General features: G+C 36.3%; 1 protein-coding gene across 1 annotated transcript; it reads right to left on the bottom strand.

Annotated features, from left to right (window-relative positions):
• Nucleotides 1-1,810: 1,810 nt before the first annotated feature.
• LOC129004782 (tubulin beta-1 chain) lies at nucleotides 1,811-11,612 on the bottom strand. Its single transcript, XM_054433417.1, has 4 exons — nucleotides 11,455-11,612; nucleotides 3,947-4,119; nucleotides 3,225-3,387; nucleotides 1,811-2,858 (listed from the first exon to the last, which is right to left on the bottom strand). Exons 1-4 carry the CDS (start codon nucleotides 11,509-11,511, stop codon nucleotides 1,908-1,910), a joined length of 1,344 nt encoding a protein of 447 aa, XP_054289392.1. The 5' UTR covers nucleotides 11,512-11,612; the 3' UTR covers nucleotides 1,811-1,907.
• Nucleotides 11,613-25,119: the final 13,507 nt, after the last annotated feature.

The raw sequence follows: 25,119 nt of genomic DNA, 5'->3' as shown, positions 1-25,119 counted from the left end.
ATCATTCAGGTTTAGTAAAATATCCTAAATAAAGAAACAGCTGCTCTTAGAAATAAAGCTAGCAGATCATTTAACATCACTATATATACAGGATTAGGCAAAAGTCCTGGAAAAGTAGCAGCCTTCATTACACGGTGTGGAAGACCCTTAATCGAATTAGGGTCGAGGTACCAAAATGCAAGACAAACATGCAGAAATGGGGTCTCTTACCAGACGAAGAAAACATCTTGTGCGCGTGTGGTGCTTTTCAGGATCTTGGCCATCTGCTGATCTGCAAATGCCTAGGCCAGTCTTGCACATTAGATGATCTTTTTCATGCGAATGACAAAGCCATATCGGTAGCTAATTTTTGGAAATGCAAAGTCTGATTTCCGGACACGGAAAGTAAGTAAGCATCTAGCATTCATATTGAGCTTAGCGCATCAAGTGACTTTGTCGGAAAAATAATGATTAATAAGTATTGAAGAAATACTTTGTGTTACTGATGCTTAAATGTACATTATTGAGAAGACAAAAATACCAACACCTATGCCGCTAAAGCCAAAAGAGTACCGTAATGCAATTGGGCAAGTGAAAAGTGCAATACAATTACAGTATAGATTTGCAATATCCCGTTTCCCATCGCTTTAGGAAACCAAATATAGTTTGGGGTTAATTTCTATCGATATGTAGTTAAAAATGTAAACAGAAAACTTTTACATTTTTGTAGATAAGAAATACTGAAGTTGTTTAATAAACTCAACTTTTTCTCTTTTGACATTTGCAGGAAGACATGAACAATGCCAATTCAATATGGTCACTCACTGTCATTACATTTTATATTCTCAGGACTATCCTAAAGACCCTCTAGACCACAAGTGTCATGCTACACACTGACATAAAATTAACAAATAATCGTTTAGGTTTGCTGTGTATTTAACCTATTTGATCAATGATTATTTGACACCACTTATTCTATAGGCAATTTTTAGCTTTTGGCTGTTAAAATCTGTTTTAAGTCCTATTTTAATTACAGAAACACTGAAGATTCTGTTTAAAAAAATCTTAATTTGTGTAAGTTCAAATGCAAGCTAAAGAAAGCAAAACAAATTGAGTTTTTCAGAATCTTAAAAAAAAAGCAGGCAACAATAGTATATTTCATAAAAAGAGTAGAAAGCGAGTCATTACATATTTGAGACCATGTTTGAAGTGCGAGATTTATCAAGAATATGATGTATAGAGCCACTTTCACTCGTTTTTACGTTACTTTTTGCTACACTACAAAGACTTATTATTTTCTTAATTAAAACAGACATTGGATATTTATTTTAATAAACTGTTAGGAACATTACAAAACTCATAGCATTTTCACAAGTTAAAAATTGAAACTGTTGAGAAGATAATAATAAATCTTTGTTTACGTCGGCAAAATCCAAAAAGATAGTTAACATTACTTTTGCAAATTAAACATTCTTTTTCGGTAGTAAGCAATGTAATGATGAATTTTCACAGGTGATAAACATCTAACAAAAACAGGTAATTTCACATTAGTGTAGCGAAAATTTTTTTTCTATTGCTATAGTAGGCCTGATTTAAACAAACAGTATCACATTGAAGGAAGTAGAAAAGTCAATTGGTTTATATAAGACAAGTTTTAGCTTTTAGTTTATGCTATACTAACATTGATGGCCTCAGGTTGTGAACAAAAACAATGTTGTTATCACGGGTATTCTTTATTCAAATGAACAAATAAACGCACAAAGGAATGCATGTTGTTTAATACAGTAAAAAAGTAGAAGGAACAGACTGATAAATAATACACATATAGGAATGCATTCGGTTGTGTTTTTAATACAAAAGTTAGAAAAAGAAAGACTGGGGAAAGAAGGGGGGAAAGAAGAAAAGAAGAAGGGGTGATGTGAAAAGGCTTAGTTCTCGTCGACCTCAGCCTCCTGTTCTTCGTCAAATTCGGCGTCTTCGTCAGCAGTGGCTTCCTGGTACTGTTGGTATTCTGAGACAAGATCGTTCATGTTAGACTCAGCCTCAGTGAATTCCATCTCGTCCATGCCCTCTCCTGTGTACCAATGCAAGAAAGCCTTCCTCCTGAACATAGCGGTGAACTGCTCAGAGATTCTCTTGAAGAGCTCCTGGATGGCGGTGGAGTTACCGATGAAGGTAGCGGACATCTTGAGACCTCTGGGAGGAATGTCACACACGGCTGTCTTCACATTGTTGGGGATCCATTCAACGAAGTACGAGGAGTTCTTGTTCTGAATGTTGAGCATCTGTTCGTCGACCTCCTTCATCGACATCCTTCCTCTGAAGATAGCGGCGACTGTGAGGTATCGGCCGTGTCGTGGGTCGCAGGCAGCCATCATGTTCTTAGCGTCGAACATCTGTTGGGTCAGTTCGGGCACTGTGAGTGCTCTGTACTGTTGGCTACCACGCGATGTCAGAGGGGCGAAACCGGGCATGAAGAAGTGGAGGCGGGGGAAGGGCACCATGTTGACAGCCAGCTTACGCAGGTCCGCGTTGAGCTGACCAGGGAACCTGAGGCATGTGGTTACACCGGACATGGTCAGTGACACGAGATGGTTCAAGTCTCCGTAGGTGGGGGTGGACAGTTTGAGTGTGCGGAAACAGATGTCATACAGAGCTTCATTGTCAATGCAGTATGTTTCGTCTGTGTTTTCTACGAGCTGGTGGACTGAGAGGGTGGCGTTGTAAGGTTCTACTACAGTGTCGGAGACCTTGGGTGAGGGGACAACGGAGTATGTGTTCATGATTCTGTCGGGGTATTCTTCTCTGATTTTGGAGATAAGTAGTGTTCCCATACCAGATCCGGTACCACCTCCCAAGGAATGTGTCAGCTGGAATCCCTGTAAACAGAATAGTAGGATTAAAATACATTCATGAGTAAAAAAAAAAATCCACTACTGTAAGCTGTATGAGAACAGTATAGCACTGAGTTTAATAACAAAATGAGTAGAATAAAATAAACAGGCTGAATACCACCGACAAGATTGCATACATTCATGAAGTAATTAAAAACAGATTTATTGTAGGATGTCATTACGTTCATGAAAACTTTAGTAAATAATAAACCCACCCTTTTCCATGGTATTCAAAAATCTATCCAACAACCAGCAAATTGTTCAAAGACAGTTATAAAATATCAAGAGTAGAATTTATACATACAAGCATATTAGACAAGTATAATTAACATTAACAAAAATGTTACAAACCTGTAAGCAGTCACAGCTCTCTGCCTCCTTCCTGACCACATCGAGCACAGAGTCGACCAGCTCAGCACCTTCCGTGTAGTGTCCCTTAGCCCAGTTGTTACCAGCACCGCTCTGTCCAAACACAAAATTGTCTGGCCTGAAGATCTGGCCAAAAGGTCCTGACCTGTAAACATCATCCTCAGTTAGGAATATAAATATTGCAGCCAGGATCATTTTGATGTATATTAATTGAGATACCTATTACTATTATGATGATCTCAATATTTCTGAAAGGTAGTAATAATTCTGTTCTTGTAGAAGGTTAGATAAAGGATTACTTAGTAAAACTGTTTCTTAAATTTAAAAACATACAACTTTTTTTCAAATTTAACTTTTGAGATGACCGTAAAACTGTCTTTAACTCTTAAACTGTTATCTAGTCATTTTCTCAACTGCATTATTCCCTTACAGGTTTACTACACAACAGGCTACTTATTACCTTTCATTCGCTTGTCCGCATAGTCCCCAAAGAACTGAGCTTAGTACATAAGGTAAGATATGTGAGCTAAGTTAGTACAGAATTATAGTGAACTGGAATAATAGAATTTTAGTGGCGGCACCGGAAATGAACTCAATGCATCACAGTCTTTGTTAAGCATTTCTGGCCAAGTACTTCCAATGACAAAATGACAGTTTTGTGATTTGACGCAGCTCAAAATACAAATGTAGAAAGTGTGACTGACCTAACACTGTCCATGGTGCCTGGCTCCAAGTCCACAAGGATGGCGCGAGGGACGTATTTGCCGCCGGAAGCCTCATTGTAATATACGTTGATCCTCTCTAGTTGAAGGTCTGAGTCACCGTGGTAGGCTCCGGTGGGGTCGATACCATGCTCGTCTGAGATGATTTCCCAGAACTGAAACACAATTTCAACATCAAGACTTGTCATCTAGTTAGATACATCATCATTGAGAAGGCCCTCCCAAAAATAATTATCTACATTGATTATAACTGTGAGAATGAATCATTTTGTTATGCCGTTTGGTTCTTTCCCAACAACTTCTAATGGTGTAAAGATAGCTTGATAGGCCTATTCATGTATGATGCATGATATCGGTATAAACCAAAATAATTACTTAGGGTCTAAGCTTTGGACAGTATCAGGCATTTCCTCTTGACCTTAATGTTGCGCAGTTACGATATAATCAAAGTGAAGTGTCAATAGTGTCATATTAACTTGATAATGATGAATTGGACGCAGTGGGAGATTTCATGGTTACAAATTTTTCTTTTAACACACACCCATGCGTACATGACAGCTACAGAGCTGCAATTTGCGTCATTCTGTTCACAAATGAAGCCAGGAAGTGGTGAGGAGCCTCGCTGCGGCGTAAAAGGCAAACTACAGTTTATTACGCAATACCACAAATTCTGACCCATCAAAGAAATTGTTAGAAAGAATACATACTAACCTACTTAGTACCTGAACTACCTTAAGTTTACATCTTCATTTACAATTTGATTTTTGATCGCTTAGTTTTAATTTCTTTAATACTACTTCTCAGGAATCACTAATGAGCACATTTAGAATAGGTACTGTAAAATAAAAAGTACGATAGCGCTCTCTTTACGATACCCCACTAAAAATTGCTTGATAAAAAAAATACTACAGCACCGGTAATCTAAAAGATAACTAGCCTAAAAAGAAACAAAGTTTTAAAAAGCACATTTATGGCATTTTGAGATTAAGAGAATAATTGGCTCAAGAATACGGTACTCAAGGGAGGGAGGGAGAGGTAGGCTAACGGGTCCCCAGCTCATGACAAGACCTGGGTGGCTAGCAGAATTGTCAGCTTGATACTACAGGAACAATAAAGCTCCCAATGCCCTATTATGCACTTTTCCTACCCAGCTAAGTAAGATCAAGATGGCAACCCAAGAAACATTCACAATTTTTTTTCTGACACTTTTGGGGGAAAACACCACCCTGAAATCGCTGAATATCAGAAAATCTTAAGTGGCGGAAATCAAGTTAAACCTAACATAAACTAACCTAACCTGAATGACCTAAAATTATAATAAGTTACACCCGCCGTAGCAACCCTGCAGACCAAGCAAATTTCTATTAACCAGGTTGGATTTTCACTAAAATGGCTATTGTTAAAATTTTCAATATAGTTAATATAATTTTCAAGTTATACCGTAGCCTATTTTCTGATAAAAAAAATTTTTAACGAGTTACTTAAGTTAGTTTTACTACTTCAGGGAAGGTCATGTATGTTTTTATTGAAATATTATAAAAGTTTAGTAAATGGCTAATAAGTAGGTAGGCCTACTACCTAAATAAAAATAACTTTTTCCTACAGTCACCCGACAAAGTTGGCTTCCTTGTACTGTTTATAGTACAGAAAGCAGCTAATTGCTGCATATTTATACTTTGCCGTACGGTTTATACTTTGTCGTACGGTTTATACTTTGCCGCACATCAGGATTCCAACAAAACAACACAAAACAGCGTGGTTCTATTACGCACGTAATCCGTGTACGCTTGGAAATAGGTTGGCAACACTTAAAGATAATAATACTATGAGCAGCTGATTGACTATTATAACTACAATTTAACCTGTCATTTTGTGTTTATAGTTTCAGTATTTCTGAACTTTCTGGACTTTTCTTTTAAACGTTTTTAAAACATTCCTACGATCTTAATAAACTAGGAAATACCTTTAAAGCATTTTTTTTAGGCGCGGAAACCACTTCAAATTACAAAAACATACGGAACTATATTCTCAAAACGCGGAGCACATTTCTTGCCGTGGAAAAATAGCGGAGTGATACGGACCGGGTACTACTTTCTCTAGGGCACCTATTTGTGTTGCCAGCTGAACTTAAAAAGGTGTTGTATAGTGTTTAAAAGACTAATTATTTTATATGCTTTATAGTGACTGTAGGAAAAATATAATGTGTAACACGAGTGAAAAAGGCCTTTGCTGCACTCGAGATCATTCCACACTCGCCTGCGGCTCGTGCGTAAACATTGCTCTCGTGTGCAGCAAAGTGCCACTTTCACCACTAGTTAGGCCTACACAAATAACTATTCCATTGCAAATAACAATTTTATACAGGGTGGAAAAAGCACGGGACAGTTAAATATTACAAAAAGTAATAAAGATAGAGCTTTAAAATTTGGTAGGTAGCTTATACAGTTACTGGGCATTAACATAATTTTAACAATGATTCAGTGATACACTACCTCTTCAGGGGGACGGCCCACTAGGAGTGAGAAGAAGATTTTAAATGTAAGCATAGGTTGATATACATACATAAAGTTTAAGGCCTTTACTAGTAGAACACAATTTCACAAATTTTTACTCAAACTGATAACTGAGTCAAAAATGACGGCCTATCAAAGATTCCTTGAATCTGCCATTTTTAATCTTTGAACGGCTGCCATTTTATTTTCAGTAGGCCTAGTTTTTTCGAGCTCTAATTTGTAGCATTATATTCTACTAAAAAAATACCTTTAATTCAATGTGCATATCCACCTATGTATACGTTTATGATTTTCTTTCAACTTCTAGCGGGCGCCCCCCTGAGGAGGTAGCGTATAATAGCAAGATACAAATTTAATGCATCTTTGATTAGCTTGTCATTTCATACTCGGTTGTCTGCTAGAGTTCAGGTTTGTGGCATTTTATTTTAACTAACAAAGGCCTTTAATTTGATGTGCATACCAACCTTGTTTACACTTAAGACTTTCTTCTGACTCCTAACGGGCCTAACTCCCTGAAGAGGTAGCGCATCTTTGAATAATATTTTAAAATGATCTTAATGCCTAGTAACTGTGTACCAAGTTTTAAAGCTTAATTACTTTTCGAAATATTTGACCGTCCCAGGACTTTTTTCCACCCTGTATATTTGTATTTAAGTCATAAGTCATAAGTTGTTTATTCAGCAAAATTAACATAAAATGCATTAGCTACGTCAACAAAACAAAATAAAATACAATAATTAAAAAGAATAACATGGTATTTGGATTTTTCTCTGTAACCATTCTAGGCGTAGGCTACAATAATTCTTTAATACTGAAGTAGGCCTGCTGACTTTTTAAGCTCTAACTTACTGGACATTACATTTCTTTAGAAAGAAATTGGAAAATTTGGGGCAATAATGGAAGACCAAATTTTTACCTCATAAAACACGGTTCCTGTAAGCTCATCACGGTGGATCATGGTTGGTGCATGATCATTAGGCTCTTAACTAGAGGGAGCACATTTAAACACCAGCCATTAAGTTACGTAAAAAGAACCAGAAATTAAAAAAAAAACTGAATGTTTGATCCTGCTTTTTAAATTCCAGGCCTACAATGGAGTAAGCTAACATAAAACAAGCATTTAGCCTAGGCCTACCTTCCTTCAGATTAGGCCTATTTACAGAATCAAGAATCAAACTGATTAAGTTATGTTTTGATGAGTTACGATTTTACCGTATTCAAAAATGGAAAAATGACACTTTTACCCTCCAACTGGCAGCGTGACTATAATAGTCGCGGTAGGTGGTTTCTGTAGTGGCAGCGGCTATAATAGTTACGTTTTGCAAGGATTCGGTTAACTCCAAATAAATGGATAAAAAGGATTGTAAAATGGAATAATGTTTATACCATTAGAAAGATAATATTCTAAACTTGCACTTTGTTACATATATATCTCACAAAGGGATCACCATAATTGAGCACTAAAGTGAACGAACATTTCGAGCAAAGTGAGTCGCACCATGTAGGACGCGTCACAAAAAACTGCCAAACACGGTATGTTTTAAAAAATCATAACCAGGGATATTTTTTGTCTACAAAGCAACAGGTGGTACCACTGCAATAAGGAAGACATTTCCTATATTATGGTGCAAAAATCATTTCAATGCCTATACTGTAATTACATATGATCAGATCTCACAACAACAAAAACAAATCAATCAATTTTTAGGTAGGCCTACTTCCCTGTTAAGGGGAACATCGATGATTTCTTTTCTATATATCGATATTTTTGTTTTCCTTTACGATCCATATTCCATCCATGTTTAATATCTTCAAACGTATTTAAATTACAGACAGACAAACCGACATAGCAAATGTGTCTAAGTTATACTTGGTTAAATAACAGAGTTATTGAGTTATAGCTCGTATTAGAGAATAGGATTAAGAACTAATCTTGAGCAAAAATAATAGCCTATATATTGGATTAAGAAATGAAACTATTCTAAACTAACCTAACATAAATAACCAAACTTGTTGTTGGCTTAAGTTACCGTTTCAAAATTCCGTTTGATAATAGAAAAGGCATAGGGCCTATGGAGAATGCTGTCAAACGGAATTTTGAAATGTTACAGCAAGTTTGGTTAGTTAGGTCTAGTTTAGAGCAGTTTCATTTCAATTTTTTTTTTTTAATACTGACAAAATATTTATATAGGCTACCTATCTCAGTTGTCAGTTGATAAGTTTCAATTTGTTAATATCAATATATCGAATAAAATAATAGTACCTATATCAATGTATCAAAAAGAAATCATTGATAATAATGAATGTTCTTTAACAGGAAGGTACCAATTTTTCCGTGTTCGTGAAGTGGTAGAGCGACTATCTCTGTTGACCAACAACTAACAAGAGTTTTAGTGCAATTTTACTTTGTATTAGTTTACAATGTGATTATAAGTTGTAAATTTGTACTGTAAATGTTTGGTTTGGATGTGCCTTGACTGAAATGTGACGTTACTTTTAGAAACTTGAGACACTATTTTAAGCCGGTTTATGAGAACTTTATTGACCGTTTACCAACAACGAATATCACAGGTGTGACTGTGACTTTATCACTTTGAATTATAGTTATGAGTTGTAAATTTGTACATATTTAGTTTGACAACTTTATCTTGAGCACAGACTCACCAAATATGAGGTTTGGGACATTAAATTTTGCCCATTATTTGTTTTGACATTAAATTTACGGCGAAGGCTCTGGGACTGACTGAATCAGATTGAACTGGATCGAGATTGGTATCGTTGTTTTCAGCAGATTCCTAGCTTTCTCCTGATGTCTGTTTCTAGACGCTTTTCATTTTAGTTCCGAAAATATTGTAGCAGACAGATGACGTGCGTATTTGTAAATAACCTCGCACCGATGACTGATGTGTTTTATTACGTTTATCATTGTTTAATGTTAAAAATAAAAAGTAATGATATACGTGTTGCATTATAAGAAGATTTAAGTGATTTTGAAAGGCTGGTTGATGATCCTGAAGAAGTAGGTACTTAGTGATATTGACAAAAATTATCCGCCAGATTCCTAGCTATCGTTAGGCTGTGCATTCTTAGCTAACGCTAAATGTACAATCTGTTTTTCACCCATTCGGTAACTTATTTATTTGCAAACCAACTTCCTTATATTTATTATATTTTTGGAATCCTCATAAAATTTATAACAAAGTGGCTATTTTAAAATATTTGCTAGATCTAAAATTATAAAATGTATTTAGCGCAAACATAAATTTTTTTCATTTACCCTATTTTATAATTTTTGAGAAATGTTAACCCCACAAAAATTGTAGAAACTTTTTTGAGTACAGTAATGTTTTTTATATATTACATTGAAGCTCATAATTTTCTAAACAAAATGATATATAAAACAGTATACTTTAGAGTATTTTTAAGTAGGTAAGTTTCTAAGATACATTTTAATAAAACCCTGCGATTGCGCAATAAATGGGCCGACATTAATACCATTACCATGGACACTATGAGGGTTAAGTATCGTAAGTTACTCGCCCGGTAAGCTTTAACATACTCGCACGAAAATCCCGCGCAAGGTAAAACACCACTTAACTACCGGGCTAGTAACGTAATATACTAATAACTTATAGGCCTACATGTTTGAATAACAAAATGTTTTTTTATCTAAAAAATATAAAAGATTCCATGAACAATTTTTACTTTAAAATGTCTAGTAATGTTATTGCCTCTACAAGAATATGTAGCCTACTTTTACTACATGTAAAAAACATTTTATTTATTTGGGTTTTGTTTGAAATTTGTAGTGCAAAATCATGCAATTTGCAATTTCTTTTGTTTTCACGTCATAAACTTTCTAAAACAAAATGGTAACTTGGTTGAAATATTTGTACATTTCCATGTAGAAAAATAACTTACATTTTGTATTTGAATCTCACAAAGAATTGTTGGTTCATGTTTTACTTTCAAAATTTCAAAAGCCAATTTTTTATATTTTTTCTACCTTAGGGCCTATGCAAATACGTAATATACTGATCTGAATAATTTGTCTGTTGCCATTTTCAAATTTTTCATTTCATTTTGAGTTTTTGAAAATATTACTGCAAAATCCCCAAAACTTCTTCGGGCCTAATTTAACCTACATCCTTTATAGTATAGACTAGATACGGTGTAACTAAGAGCCAAACACGGTCATAACTAATTCTTTAAAATTAATTTAACTCAGCCTAAAAACTCAAATAAGTTAGATAACTTAATCAGAAAAAATACATTAACTTAGTTGCCATCATCCAACCAAATGAGAGTTTCATTTAAGGTTAAGCTTAGCTAGAACTAGAACTTAATACAATGTCACTTTGCTTTCGCTTAGGGCTTCTTGTGCATTGGTTGAGAAAAGGCCGTGCATTTTGATAGCCTAAATAGTATGAAACATGTGTTGAGCATATAATCATGTGGTTCCTTTGACGCCGATCGGACAAAGAAAAGCCCGGGGAAACTCCCGCCAAAAATTAGGACTGTGGCTACCCTGTCTTTTTCTAGCACGCCAAACTTACAGTGGTGAGTCAATTAAGTAACTTATGATTTTATATTAAGTTATAATCTTTGCAAGAAGATTGTCAGTTCTTGCAATAACGCGATTAAACAGGTAAATTGCAGATTGTGAAGTTGTTTCGAGGAATTGCGACGATGGCGTTAGATAGAGCGGCCACGTGAGGCAAGTTAACGCAATCGGCTCACCAACCCGAATAAAACCGGACTTGACACGTTATTAATCGAAATCAGCAGAGGATTAAGAAGGGATTTAGTACTAAATGTTAAGCTCGAAAGGAATTACAGTAGACTAGACAGAATGTAACGATTTGACCGTTACATTTGGAACCCACAAAGATGGCGAAGTGGTCACGAACACCTGAAGACAATAATAGTCTACCTCTAGCCTATTGTATTCAGGAAAGGATGAAATTATCTTCTTACCTTAGCACCGATCTGGTTTCCGCACTGTCCAGCTTGAATGTGTACAATTTCCCTCATTTTGATGTGTAACTAATAAATACGACGAGTAACTATAAACCTCTTCACACAGCGTTCGTGAAACGAGTGAACTGAAATTTCCCAGTCTGTAACGGTTTTACAGGCTGGAGGAGAGACGCCCAAGCTCACCTCTGATTGGTCGAAACATGGGTGTGCAATGACGTCATGCGCACTGTTGCCAACGTAGGCAGAAACCTACGAAACCTTTCCCATTTCAATTCAATCGTACGCTCTTTTCCGGTCTACAAGTTCGTTTGTTCCGGAGACCGGGTTTTGTAAAAACCATTAATTAAGCCAGCTCAATTTAATAATTTTAATAATTTAATTTTACGATTTTCACATATTAATTCTTTAGAATAAAGTTTATTGAAATTATTAAAACCTAATACGGTAGTCCAATAGGACCTAATGCAGATAATAAAACAAAAGAATATTATTTAAAATGATTTTCCAGCATTACTCAACAAGTGCGAATCGTTATTATAAGGCATATATCAGCATTATGCAAGCAAAATAAAATTAAGATCATTTATGTAATTTTTAGAACTTTGTCAACAATTTTGTAGATCTAATTTCATAATTCATTGCACTGGAATTCGTAATGAGGATTATAATTTTATTCCAGGTCTGGTCTGAATTACTATTGCTTACCCACCTCATATAAATGATGGTTTTTAATTAAAATTCATAAAATATCTAGAATGTAAGAGTATGTTTGTGTGCCAAATATGATCATTTCGAATACATATAATAATTTTGTAGTTTTCAGTTTTTTTTCATAAACCAAGATAAACCCCACCCCAACCCCACATTCATGTTTATCTCATGAAATAAACCAAATGTAATATATATCCAAAACAAGGTTTACTCGTCGCCAGAATCAAAGTATACGGTGAAACACGATACTGTATGTTTGGTTCCATGCTATGCAACTACAACAGTACTGTATACCCTAACTGGCTAAGCAAAAAATAATGCTAACGTTTTGTTTGTAAATTGCATCGTAATGTAAAATTCTACTAATGAAAAGTATTTAACTATATAGGGTCTACCAATTAGAAAACATGTTGCTGTTTCAGTGTAGAACCTTTGACTGATTATTAATAGAACTAGACATTCCATCCCAATGTTTGATTCGATTTAAAATTGTCGCTAATTTTGTAAAATTGAGCCACCGACAGATAAAATAGACAATTAATTGTCAACAGCCCCAACAGCTGGGCCTGGATTATAACCTGGTACAACTGGATTATACCACAGACTATAGACCATAATGGTATATACTATAGTCTGTGATTATACATATTCCGCAGTATATTAAGTAGACATCCCGCCTTCTCCGATATTCAAAAATTAATTGTAGAACTTGAAACTGTCAAAGGGTGGTATGATCCATATCCAAGCAAACACTTAACTATAATTGATTAATCGGTTGTTTGACTAATTATGTTGCAACAGATTAGACTAATCATGTTGCTAATTATGTTTCAATTTCGAGTTTTTCTTGGCTTTTGTAAACATTTGAATCTGCAATTATATTATTTATAAGTAAAATGTAGTTAAATTCTATTCATGTTTTCATTGAATATATTATTATTATTTAATTGTCTTATTGTTGCTAATGTCCAATAGCAATTAATTAGGAAAAAGAGTGTATCGCTGCATTTTTCTGTACCCGGTATCGGACAGTTTGCTGCATATCACCAATACAGCTGTGGCTGTACCACGCAGTAAGTATACTCCCTACTCCCACTTGAGTTTCAATGTTTGACCGATTTTGGCGGATCGTCTTCGCGAACGAACAATACTACAGTTACACAATAGTCGGCCTTGAAAACGGACAATGGAACAACCCCGAAATGTCACTGAGAGAGCATCTACTTCAAGAAATGAAGACAATGGATATATTCAAGTAAAATTTTTTAATGTTAATATTTCCTGTACTTCCCACTTATGAAGGAAATGTATGATGGAAAATAATAGTCATAGCAGGATAGCTTAGCATATTGCTCACTTAAACATAAAATGTTTAAATCAAAAGTTTACCGGTTCAATCCTGAGAAAGATCAGTAGCACAGTGGACATATCTTTTTGATGGTTCAAACGAGCCCAATTGTCCTTGACCATTTATGGATTCGTCACTCTTCATAAATGCTCCTGGCTAAAGTAACAAAGCTAACAAGTTAATCTTACTCCATTTTGGACTGCTTTTGTATTTATTTCAACTTAAAATAGCTAGGTGTGCGTTCGCGTTGTCCGTCTTAAAATTAATCAGTAATATGAATGAATAAGGAGGTTTGTTTATCCAATACAGTAAACATAGCAACAACTTGTTACAGTAGGTTCCTATCCTATTATTTAGTCGCAGTCCGTCGGAGAATGAATCAGAGTGTTATTTTATGCATTTCTGTACAGTTTAATTGCAGAATAGTCGCTAACTCTCTCCACTCCACCCCATTATGACCTGATAAGCCACTTTACCTCTGCTTTGTCAGTCGTGGTTCTGGTTAGAAAAAGCAACTAATAAAAAACTGTCTAAAGATAAAAATCAGTGATATCTTGCATTTATTAAATTCGACAAACCTTTTCTTACCTTTATTTTACCTTCAGATGGACAATAATTTTACTTCCATTGTTTCCTATACCTGACAAGTAGATAAGCAGGTGACAGGTGGTGGGTAGGGGAGGCCACCACCACCTGCCCTTGTCTTCCTACACCTTCAATTTCAGACAGGAAACAGCCCATGTGTGCTCCTTACAAATAGATATAGGTAGAATCTACTGGTACTCCAAATTCAATGGCGAATAACATTATGCCATTGATACCAAAGTCATCTTGAAATCAAACTAAACCAATGCCGAGCAATAATTTACTTTTGTAATCCTAACGTCTGTAGTGTTGTGTTGTGGTAACTATAAATTTTGATGGATATTTTAAGCAAGATAATATATTTTGTGCATCAATAATGTGTATAAACTTACCAAAATTCATACTCTTGAAAATCGAAATGAGACAACACGAGACAGATCTTAAGAACTAAGAATAAAACTCCGACACTTAAAAATACGTATCTGTAACCTGCATTTCTTTCTTGCATCTTACGTCGCGTAATTGTTTTCCTTATTTCTGATATTTTACGTTCTCTAGGTTTTATATTGGTCGCAGTATTTTTAACATACGTTGAGGCAGCGGATAATAAAAGAACTTCATATGCCTATCGTTGTCGTTATCAGTTATTTTATTTTTTTGTAATTTTATAGTATGATTATTAGCGAATTTCCCATATAGGGAATAGGCTATTTTTTTATTTACGTGAACATCACATTAAGTCAATTCATGATTTTGCACCGCAAAATGTTAAGAATTATTTGGTTTTACATACATTAGTCCATTAATCTACATGAAATAAGAGTTAAACTACTCAATATTAATGAATCATTGTAGATAAGTCAATGACATTATTCAGTCATCATTTAGGCTACCTAATGTTATTGTGAAAACTCTTGGAAATCCACCCCTTTCATTTATCACCAAGTTGTTGATTGTGTCTAGATATCAACTGGTATTTGACGGCGCCAAGACAAGGCAATTCAATCTCTGCAGATTACAGTGTATCAGTACGTACTCTGTGTGTTTAGCACTGATTAAAGAGCTATACCATCTTAGTAAACTAATCTTAACTACCCATCAAACATTTTAAAGGTTTGTATACACCCAGCGATAGTAAATTAGTCAAGGTTATAACCCAAAGAGTAATAACTATAATAAAGACCAGGGAAAATGCACAAATTTAAACATTATAAATTATTAATTTATAGTTTGACCTGACTAATAAGTTGTGGCAAGTTTGTGAAAATGAACGAGAAACTCTTATTAATTAACCGGTTCACTACTCACTATACAGGATGCGGACTAATTATTTTCATCGGGTTAACAAAGTCGTCAATTAATTTGCACTGAAGGATTAATTATTTTGTAAATGCATTAGAGTGTGAACAATGTTCTTGATAAGAGGAGCGTCGACATCTTATTGCTCTCACGGCTCTAGTCAGATATAATTATTAATTTTGAGCATTTATAAAATTAATAGGCTAAGCCTATATTTTACAGATATGTTAGCTATACCTATTTTCATTTTTACGATTTAATTAGGGCTATTTAGCAGTTAGTTACAAATATTTTTCCTATTTCAAATAATAACGAACCAGGGGAAGGAGATTTAGGGTGGTTTGCGTGCTAAATAAAATAAAATAGTCAAACAGATGTTACTTTCGTGCAGCAGTTTATCGATCAGAGTAGGCGGTAGTGGATTTTCGTGCCGCAAGGTTGGCAGCGGGGGCCCGCGCCGTCCACTGTTCCGCTGTTCCCCCACCACTGCGACGCGCCGGCAACCGGCAACCCGGTTGCTGAATGACGTTATTAATTTGAAATTTAATTTAATTTACAGTGTCTACCTTGCGTATTTTTAGTGCTAAAGTAATTACATGAAAGCTTAGAAACACACCTGTAAATAGCGTATTCTTCTTTCAAAAGTTTGGCACGACGCACCTTAATCATTTACTTTAATTGCAAGAAAATGTGTTGTAAACTTTGAAAATTCAAATATTTGAAGTGAGTAGAGGGGGTGGGGGGTACCAGCAGCGGTGCGGCATTTTCAAAAGGACGGGTTTCCGTTTAATTTTGAATAGAGTTGATTACGTATACTTTGTTTACATTCCAACATGTAACGTACTATTCCAAGGTCGCTTCGTATGAAGTGATGAATCCACAAGGAAATCCAATAAAAATGCAACAATCAAATCAACTACTGTAATAAAAAAAAAAAAAAAAAAAAAAAAACGAGATGAGGTATAAGTATAGACCACTCAAATTTTCACAAGCAAATCGGTCACCGCAAAATATTTCAACTAAAACTAAGACGACTCCTTAAGCTTGACAAGGTTGAATAGAAATTTTATAAATTACAAAAAAAATCTCTGGCTATTGTCTATGGTTTGTTGGTTTGTTGCCATACATTCCGGTTTTCTGAAACGTACAATGGGTTATGGGTTTGCTACCAATTTTCCAGTGTCCCTTAGGGTGTTCACAGAACATTGTCTCGAATTTAGAATTATTTCAATTCTTAAAACTTTTTTACAATTAACTATACAATGAAACTAATTAAATCTCGAAATATGAGTTTTACAATGAAATTTCATTTACATATGAATAAATGTAACACAATTCAAGAAAATATAATATGGCTTCGGAGGACAAAATTTACGATGGCTGTTTTAATTATATAAATTATGTGTGGAAATAAAACATGAGATTTTGAGAATGATTAAATTTTCTAGAGCCTTTGGAGCTCGAAGGCCCAGACCCATATGAGAGGTCAAAATACGGCAACTACGCTCATCTGCCTCTTTCTGGCCTTCCAAATTCACATAATTTTCTAGGTAAAAATTGCATCAGTTTTTTCAAGCTGTATAAAAATCACGAATATAGAAAATATAGTTAATTATAGTATACGAATAAACATAAACGCAGCCTCGGTTTCAGCCCACTATCCTTTTAAGTTGTATTAATGTTTCATCGAAATTTAATTAAAAGTTGTAAATAAACTGTTTGAAATACTACCGATTAATTGCTAGTTTGAACACTGTTATCGTATTTATATAATCTATATGACGATGAAATTATAATACACTAACATATCAAAGCAAAATAACTGCTATGTTGGCTGAGAAGCCGGTTCGATTTTGAGAAAATAGATAGGGCCTACCGTAGTTTAAAGTTGAACCCGGCTGTACTTGATTATTTGGCAGTTTTAATACAAGATTATGACTAAAGAACCAGGTTATATTAATAAATTCTGCATGCATCCCACCCCGTGGTCACAATCAGCAAATACATACACAAAGTATAAGTATGTTGCCTTCAGATGGGATTTTGCTTCAGTTCTCCCAACTTATACTGGTTTAAAGTCACAACTCTCACACCTAATCAACCAATTAACAAAATTCTGCGTTGTCTCCACTTTCATCTGGTGTGCAAGAATGGCGAGAGGCTGTTTCCCACCCTCCGCCTCCTACCGGTCCCATGGTTAGCCGGCCATGGTACACCCGGACCCTGGGAAGGGAACGGTCCATTGTGATAGGGTATCACTTGACACGGAGACATGTGAGACGCTAACTCTACTCAACTGTTTTTGTGATACACCTTTCCTTGGGTTTCGCACATATCTGAGATTTTATTTACGGAGGTTGTCCAGGACCAATACAAGCAATACGGTTTGAACTATATTGTCCCAAGTTGGTACAGTTTTGTTGAATGGAGGTGATGAATAGATTGTTTTTTTTTGTTTTGTTTTTTTTTTCAATGCAGTACTTGGATTGTGTCGAGTAGATATGTATGGTTGTGTCCCTTCTCTTCTTCCCTAAACAAATTCCTCTTGAGAAGAAAACGAAATAAATTCATCAATGGAATAACGGATCGTAAATTAGCGTTATGTTTGATGATTCCTTCAGTGTGAAAGGAAAATTTATCTAAATATGCTTTGTGTATTGGACGACCTTCGTTAAAAAAATAATGAAACGTATTTTGTTCTAGTCGAAAATTTATCTTATTATTGTGTTAAGTATTCTATGGTTTATTTTTCTTCTAGTCTGCCTCCAACACATGTTTTTGGGTTTTTCAATATTTACATGTGATTATTGTTGTTTTAAAAAATAATTTTCTAAAATGTTCAAGAAATACATCTAAGTTTTGTACTCAATCATTTTTACTTCAATTTTTTGGTGATTTTCTCTACAGTATTTAAGTATCTTAACAAGTTATAAGGATTTTCTCTCTCTTCAATACATCTATTTAACATCTCTAATAGATCTATTTAACCTCAAGACAAGTAATCAAGATTAGAAAGAATTAATACAAGGTAAATCTCTATTCCTATTCCATTACTCAAGCCTAAAGTTAAATTCTCTCCTCTCTAAATTCCCTAATCATTTCATATTGTATTTTTTCCCACCATACTTTGAATAGGTTAAACAATTTCCCTGGTATTTTTTTAAATTTAAAGACTACAAGTCCAACAAGCTTTTCAAACAATCTGGAATACGAGGAATAGAAATTTATTTTTGAACCTCATCATCTTTGAATAGCCGGCTATTTGTTGTCTACTGGAGTAATGGTAAATGAATAATTTGACAGTAGGCTACATGTACATCACCGATCGCTCCACGATACCCCCTCCACTCTTCCGTTTTAATTGTGAACCATGGAACATCCTAATGAGATTACCGCGGGGAAATCGGATCATTGGCCATTGTAAGTAACCTGCTGTATCCTGCTATGTATCCTGCGGTGTAGAGTGTATATACATGGATGGCGTGTGGCTTGTAGCGGTTCATCCACAGGATGCTCGGGCTCAACGTTCCACTAATTGTTGGCTTAATGAAGACTCTGCTCTTCACGGTCTGGTGAACTGGACGTGGCAACTAACACTCAGTAGTTCAGTTTCACGATGTCGATCGTCTCCTAGTACTTGTATTATAACCTTCAAACACCTCAATACGATTGTTAAGAGACAAGAGAAAGAGAAGCAATGCTTACTATTATTATTACGTTGACGTTGGCACAGAAACATAACTGCGCATTTTAGCCTGAATGTGAGTGATGAGTGAAGTAAGATAGTGGATGCCTAGTGAAACTTAATTACTTAGAGATGATTCTTCAGCCAGGACAATTTATGAAAATAAAAGCTCAATGCTTGTTAGGCGAGCTCTATAAAAATCAGCTACAAAAGTTTAAATATTCACTCAGCTTTCTTTTTAAGTTAATCATGACAACATCCATAACGCTTTTTGGCTGACAAGCGACGTTGTACTTTGTATGAGTTATGATTCTCTCATCGAAATCACGATGCCTTAGAATTCAACAACGAGGTTGACAAGGTGAATACAGAAGTTTAATTTTATACACATTTTCAAGGTCGCCACAAGTACACATACACTATAGACCTTTCAAATCTTGGTCTTCGGGATATGATGAAGTTATTGAACTATACTCCGTCCACACAGCCGTGGCACCTGACGGATTAGGACACCCCATGGAAACCCTTGGGGCCTCCTAATCCCTCAGGTGCCACGGCTGTGTGAACGCACTATAGTGGACATAAAATACTGGATTACATTTCCAGCAATCCATCATCAGGGCGAGCAACGTAATCTACAGTTCAATTGAAGTTGTATTAAACTGGATCTTCTTGTATCGAAAATTTCTGCGACCAATACGAAATGTCACTCAGTATTTTCGCGTGAGAACCACGATGTAGACGAAGCGATTATCTCCCGAATACTACGGTCTTCTTTGACTTGAACCATATTCTCGTAGTTAACTTTACGATTTTAAGTTAAACAGGTAAAATTAATCTAAATATTATCATCGTTGACCTCGATGTTGAAGATTGATCTGATCAAGGACGCCGCCGCCGCCGGGCGCCGCCCCCCATGAATAAGACACAAAGAAATGATCCGCGGGGGCGTAGCCCGACCACACCAAACACCAAACCTCCGTGGCGATGGCAGGTCGTCACCTCCAAGTCCATCGTCATCTCGGACACTTGGACCGGGGATCGCGGTCATAAATTGGCAAAGTGAGAACGTCCACCGCCTCCCATTTTTGTGTTCATCGGAGCATTGAACATTATTATTTAGCATGAAATCATACCAGCTTGGGTGGGCCTAATTTCTGTCACGGCTATGTTTGGATAAATAATTAGTCAAAACAACTGCAAATAAGTCTTTCTCAGTGTGCAGTTTTGCTTCATAGGCTAGTTTTCTAATCTACTGGATCATTCGAACAAAAACTTGTACTGTAGCTGATCTGACAAGTGACTAATTATCAGACTAATACCAACAGAAGCTGTCAAGTAGCGAAGTCAAAGCCAATGAGCTGAGAGATGACATACGATACGACAAGCCAACAGCTGATTTATCATCAGCTGAGCACAGAGCTAACAAACAGCTGACTGAACTGACAGTATGAATGTAACATGTGGGGCAGTAGGACGTAGCCCTGCAATCTCACACACACTCTCGCTGTTTGATCAGTACATGAACATGTGGCTGCATGAGTCATCTGGCTATTTTTGGATCATTACAGCATCCGATGCATATCCGTAGACTATGGATAGAACTAGACATTCCTTTCCCAAAAGTTGTGTTGTTTGTACATTTAGAAGACCTGACATAAATTGAGGCTCCAACCGAGTTTGCTGTTGTCCATTACTTTTTTCTGTTGTATACACAAGTGTTTTCTTTCACCATTAGCAAGGTATATATCCTGTCTCCCGTCTTAACAATGAAATATACATTTCACTCCCATATGTTTGAGAATAAAAATCATCGTAGTTGAGTTTACAGCTGGTCCATATAGATGGGAATTCTACCCAAACGAGAAACAGAACCGACTTGGCATTATTTGAAACTACGAGGAAAAGCGATACAGGACGGTAATTGAAGAGTTGTGTTCGCTCTGATAGTTTTCCATGCCACGGGTTTATTGGACTCTTCATGATGATTCAATAAAATATAGCTGGGGGTACCTGAGTGGTTGGTTATAGTGTTCATCTGATAACACTATAACTGAAACTTGTGTGTTCACAAGTTTGATGAATTGATTCAGCAGCTCGTTGATGGTTTTAAACTGAATTCTGCTTTCAATACACGAGTCATTAAATTAAATAATTGAGTAATGAGTTAAAGTTTCACTCCATTCTACACTCAACTTGCATTCGTATTCAGTTAAAAATGCGTACATAAATTACTTTGCTATCTTAGTGAGGTGCTTCAATTTTATTTCCATCTAGAAATAGAAACTCCTAGATGGTAGTTTTTGAACATAGCGATGCTGTTTGAATAAGACATTTAAATATTAAAAGGTTTAATAAAAGCAATGCACAGTTTGAGAAACAAATTGTTTTATGTATTAAATCACACAGATTCTTGATGAATTCAGTACATACAGTAAGTCATAAGTGTTTTACTATTACAGTAGATGGCTCTTTTCCTACATACTATTATACAATTGAATTTAGTCGTATAAGCGTGAGGTAATTGTGCAGAACGATTACGCAATTGATCAAGCTATTTTTAGATCCATCCAATGATTGCCCAGAAAGGCTTGGTAGACATTTTCAATACAAGACACGAGGCACGCCTTTCCGGCACACGCACCTAGTCAGTCAACTGTCGTGCGATGTGCGATATAGCCGTACAATGGTACAACCTACAACTACGATCTCATAGGTACCATCCATATGGACCAGCCGTAGCCAATCTTAATCTTAAACAAATAAAAGTCAAAACTCTCACTGACTCACTCTTTCATTCATCACTAAGTCTCCAACTTCCCGGCCAGCTAGATACGTACATACTCATTATTCGGGGTAAGAATGGAAAAGATATTTTACCAAAGGGTTGCGCTCTAGAAGTACTTCAGGTCCTAATGCTATTCAAATTTTTGTTGTTGTTGTCACTGGCCAAGACTAGCTGTGTTTTCTGTACTTTACACACAGAAAACAGAATAAAGTACGGTGTTCTGTTATAGTACCACATAATAAAAATGGAGATATATATTCCTCTCTTTTATTTGTTTACTAGCTGTAACCCGCGGGCTTTGCCCCGTTTAACTTCTTAATTTTCAAGATTATCTCGTTCGCATGGCTCAATCACGTCCTGGTTGAAGTTTGTTCGCTACGCTCACTCACCTTTAGGTTGGAGCTCGTTCGCTACGCTCACTCACCTTTAGGTTGGAGCTCGTTCGCTACGCTCACTCACCTTTAGGTTGGAGCTCGTTCGCTGCGCTCACTTGCCTTATAAAGCCACCAGTTTCCTCCCACATTGATAATTTCCATATCCTACATCAACCTGCTACATAATTCATCCAGTTCATTTTACTTCCTTCCAATATTTCTTCCTCTGAACAGCAACACTGTTGCAAAATTACCATTTTCCTTCCGCACCGGTAATTTTGATCAGTGTTCATCCCAACACAGGATACCCATTTTGCAACATTATCTCCAGATGCAATCATTTGCAACTGAGATGAGTCTCGAGAGGCGAGACTGCAATGAACGACTTCCTCCTCGGACCATCGACCACTCGGGCGACCCTGGACGGAGATTTACAGATTTAAAGGGCTGTATAGGCGTGTGTGGGTAGACGTGGGTCGTAGTGTGGGTCTCCCAACCCACAGCGTAGACCTCACAAGGCTACCGCTGCTACAGCCCACTTTCTAACGCACTCATCACAGGGTTATAGACTAGGTTTTGTTAATGTATTATCATTTTCATCACATTGAGACAGGAACACAATGCTGTATATTTTTCAGCGTGAGTGAAAGATGGAGAAGGTAAAATAGATTAAGATGTCGTCTAGGGAGACTCTCACAGATTAGATTAGATTGACCTAACGCCGACACACCCGGGTGTGTATTTAGAGTGAATAAAAAGAGGGACAAGTGTTGAATGAATGAGGAGACAGACTTATAAATTAATGAGAAAATTCAGTTGCTTTTGAAAGCTCAAGACATAAAAAGATCAGCTGATTCTTTAGCCTGGATCTTTATTAAAAAAAAACTCAATGTTCAACCATGCCACTGAGGCCAGTTTTAAAATTTCAAACGCAACTGACTTTTCTCATGTTGGAATTGGTTACATTCTGACTATTCAGGCGAACTCTGAAACCACTCCACTCAGTAACCCAGCTTACAAATTATTCTTGTTGACTGTACATGCGAACGCGTATATCACTATTACGTACATACAAGACAACTTTACTACATTTCTCCTTGAAATCCAATATCGTACTTACTTCGGTAAACTAATAACTCTAAAAAATCCTATATTTGATAGTGGCACGTGCACAGTTCGGCCAAAGTTTCTGTGCGCGCGACCAGATCTGGTCGGGTCTTTGCGAAGGGGTTGGCGAGGGTACTTTTGCGAAAACATTTGTGTCTTGCTACTCACTCACCCCTACCCCAGCACTGCGAATAACCGATGCCCGTATGTTTTAGTTTGGCTAGTAACGACCCGTCCACGCGCACATACGTTTTGGCCAAATAACTGTCAATAGGGGACGGTTTGTCAAACGTTCATCAGTTGCAGTACTCAAGACAAGAAAATGTAAACACGAATACCTTAAAACCTAATGTGTTGTCATAAAATAATAAACCCCATCCATCTCTATGGAGAAATCAATTACTTGATCATACCTCAAAATCACCCACATCTACCTACACTTTAACAGTTCAACCAATCAAAAAATGTGATGGTCATCAGACACTGGGCTGGGTTATCAATCTCAATTGTCAGTACAATGGACAGTTCCTGGGGCTCCCATGTAGGATGTGAAGGCCACTAGGTGTTGGCGGAGGCATAGATTGGCCTCTGCCTCTCGTCCCACACCTCCTAGATCATCCTCCGTCTTCCTGATAAAGCCATTGGTCAATTTCGCATAGGCGGACTAATTTCATGCTCGATTATGCTGATTGCTGTTCAAATGATTATTACAGTATCAGTCATTCAGTCGGTGTCTTGGGATTACGTTGTTATGAATGTGTTACATGTTCAGTGCGGAAATTATTTAGATAGAGCTGCACTATGTATCGAGTTGTTGGTATCCCTTGTACAGTTTGCTATCCACCACAAAAATATTTAAATCCCGTTTGATACCAAGCAAGATCGGTTCTGGTCCCAGATATCTTTGACTTTGACAATTAATTATGCGATCTAAGGTCAACATTAGGATGTAACAAGCCTAGAGGTTGGATAGTTTCCTTGCAAACGACTAACATGCAAAGGACATAGAGACCTTAATATGAACAAAGATCAAAGATGCCACCGCAAACTAACTGTATGCGCGCACGTTACGTTGTAGATATGTGCACTTCAAGTTCAAACTAACTAATAATTCATCAAAAATAATTTTAATGATTTAGCCATTCTGAACTTCAGTTTTTGTTCATGGTTACATGGTTATACCAGGTTATACTGATCAACTAGCTTTAAACAGCATGATACCCCCGCCCCACCCATTTTTATGTTGTCTTGCCTTTTGGCAAGTGCCTTCTCAAACTTCAGCATCTGAATGAAATAATTTAGAATGGAAGTTAATCGGAATGGATTTAGTAGCAATTACACTATTTCTGTAAATCATCAATAATTAATTGGAATCGGGTCGTCCGGATAAATGAAAGTCTGGTTCATACTTACTGGTGCCATACCGTCTTAATATGAAGAAAAGCAGTAATTCAGGGACCGTTTGAGGCAGCGACCATAGGAAAAAATTAATTATCTGGTCGCTGGTTTGAGTACAACTTGTTTATGACCAAACATGTTTATAGAAAGAAAAAACACATAGCTACGTATAGTTTTACAGTTGAGCATGAAGCATTGATTACTTAGTTGTATGTCATTGAAATGTAAAAAATGTTCTGTCATTTGGCCCATCCGAATAAAGCAATGACCAGATTAACGGGGTTCAGATTTAGGATTTACTACAGAATACGTTTCTTCATCTTGTGAGTGGAGTGGACAACAAGCTACAGTTAACGTACAAGACATG

This window comes from Macrosteles quadrilineatus, unplaced genomic scaffold, assembly GCF_028750875.1.
Source record: "Macrosteles quadrilineatus isolate MER2022 unplaced genomic scaffold, UCM_ALF_1.0 Scaffold_11__1_contigs__length_5352618, whole genome shotgun sequence".
In the NCBI taxonomy this organism is placed as follows: Eukaryota; Metazoa; Arthropoda; class Insecta; order Hemiptera; family Cicadellidae; genus Macrosteles; species Macrosteles quadrilineatus.
The sequence above is the reverse complement of the archived record's forward strand: the minus strand, read 5'-3'. Positions and strand labels throughout refer to the sequence as shown.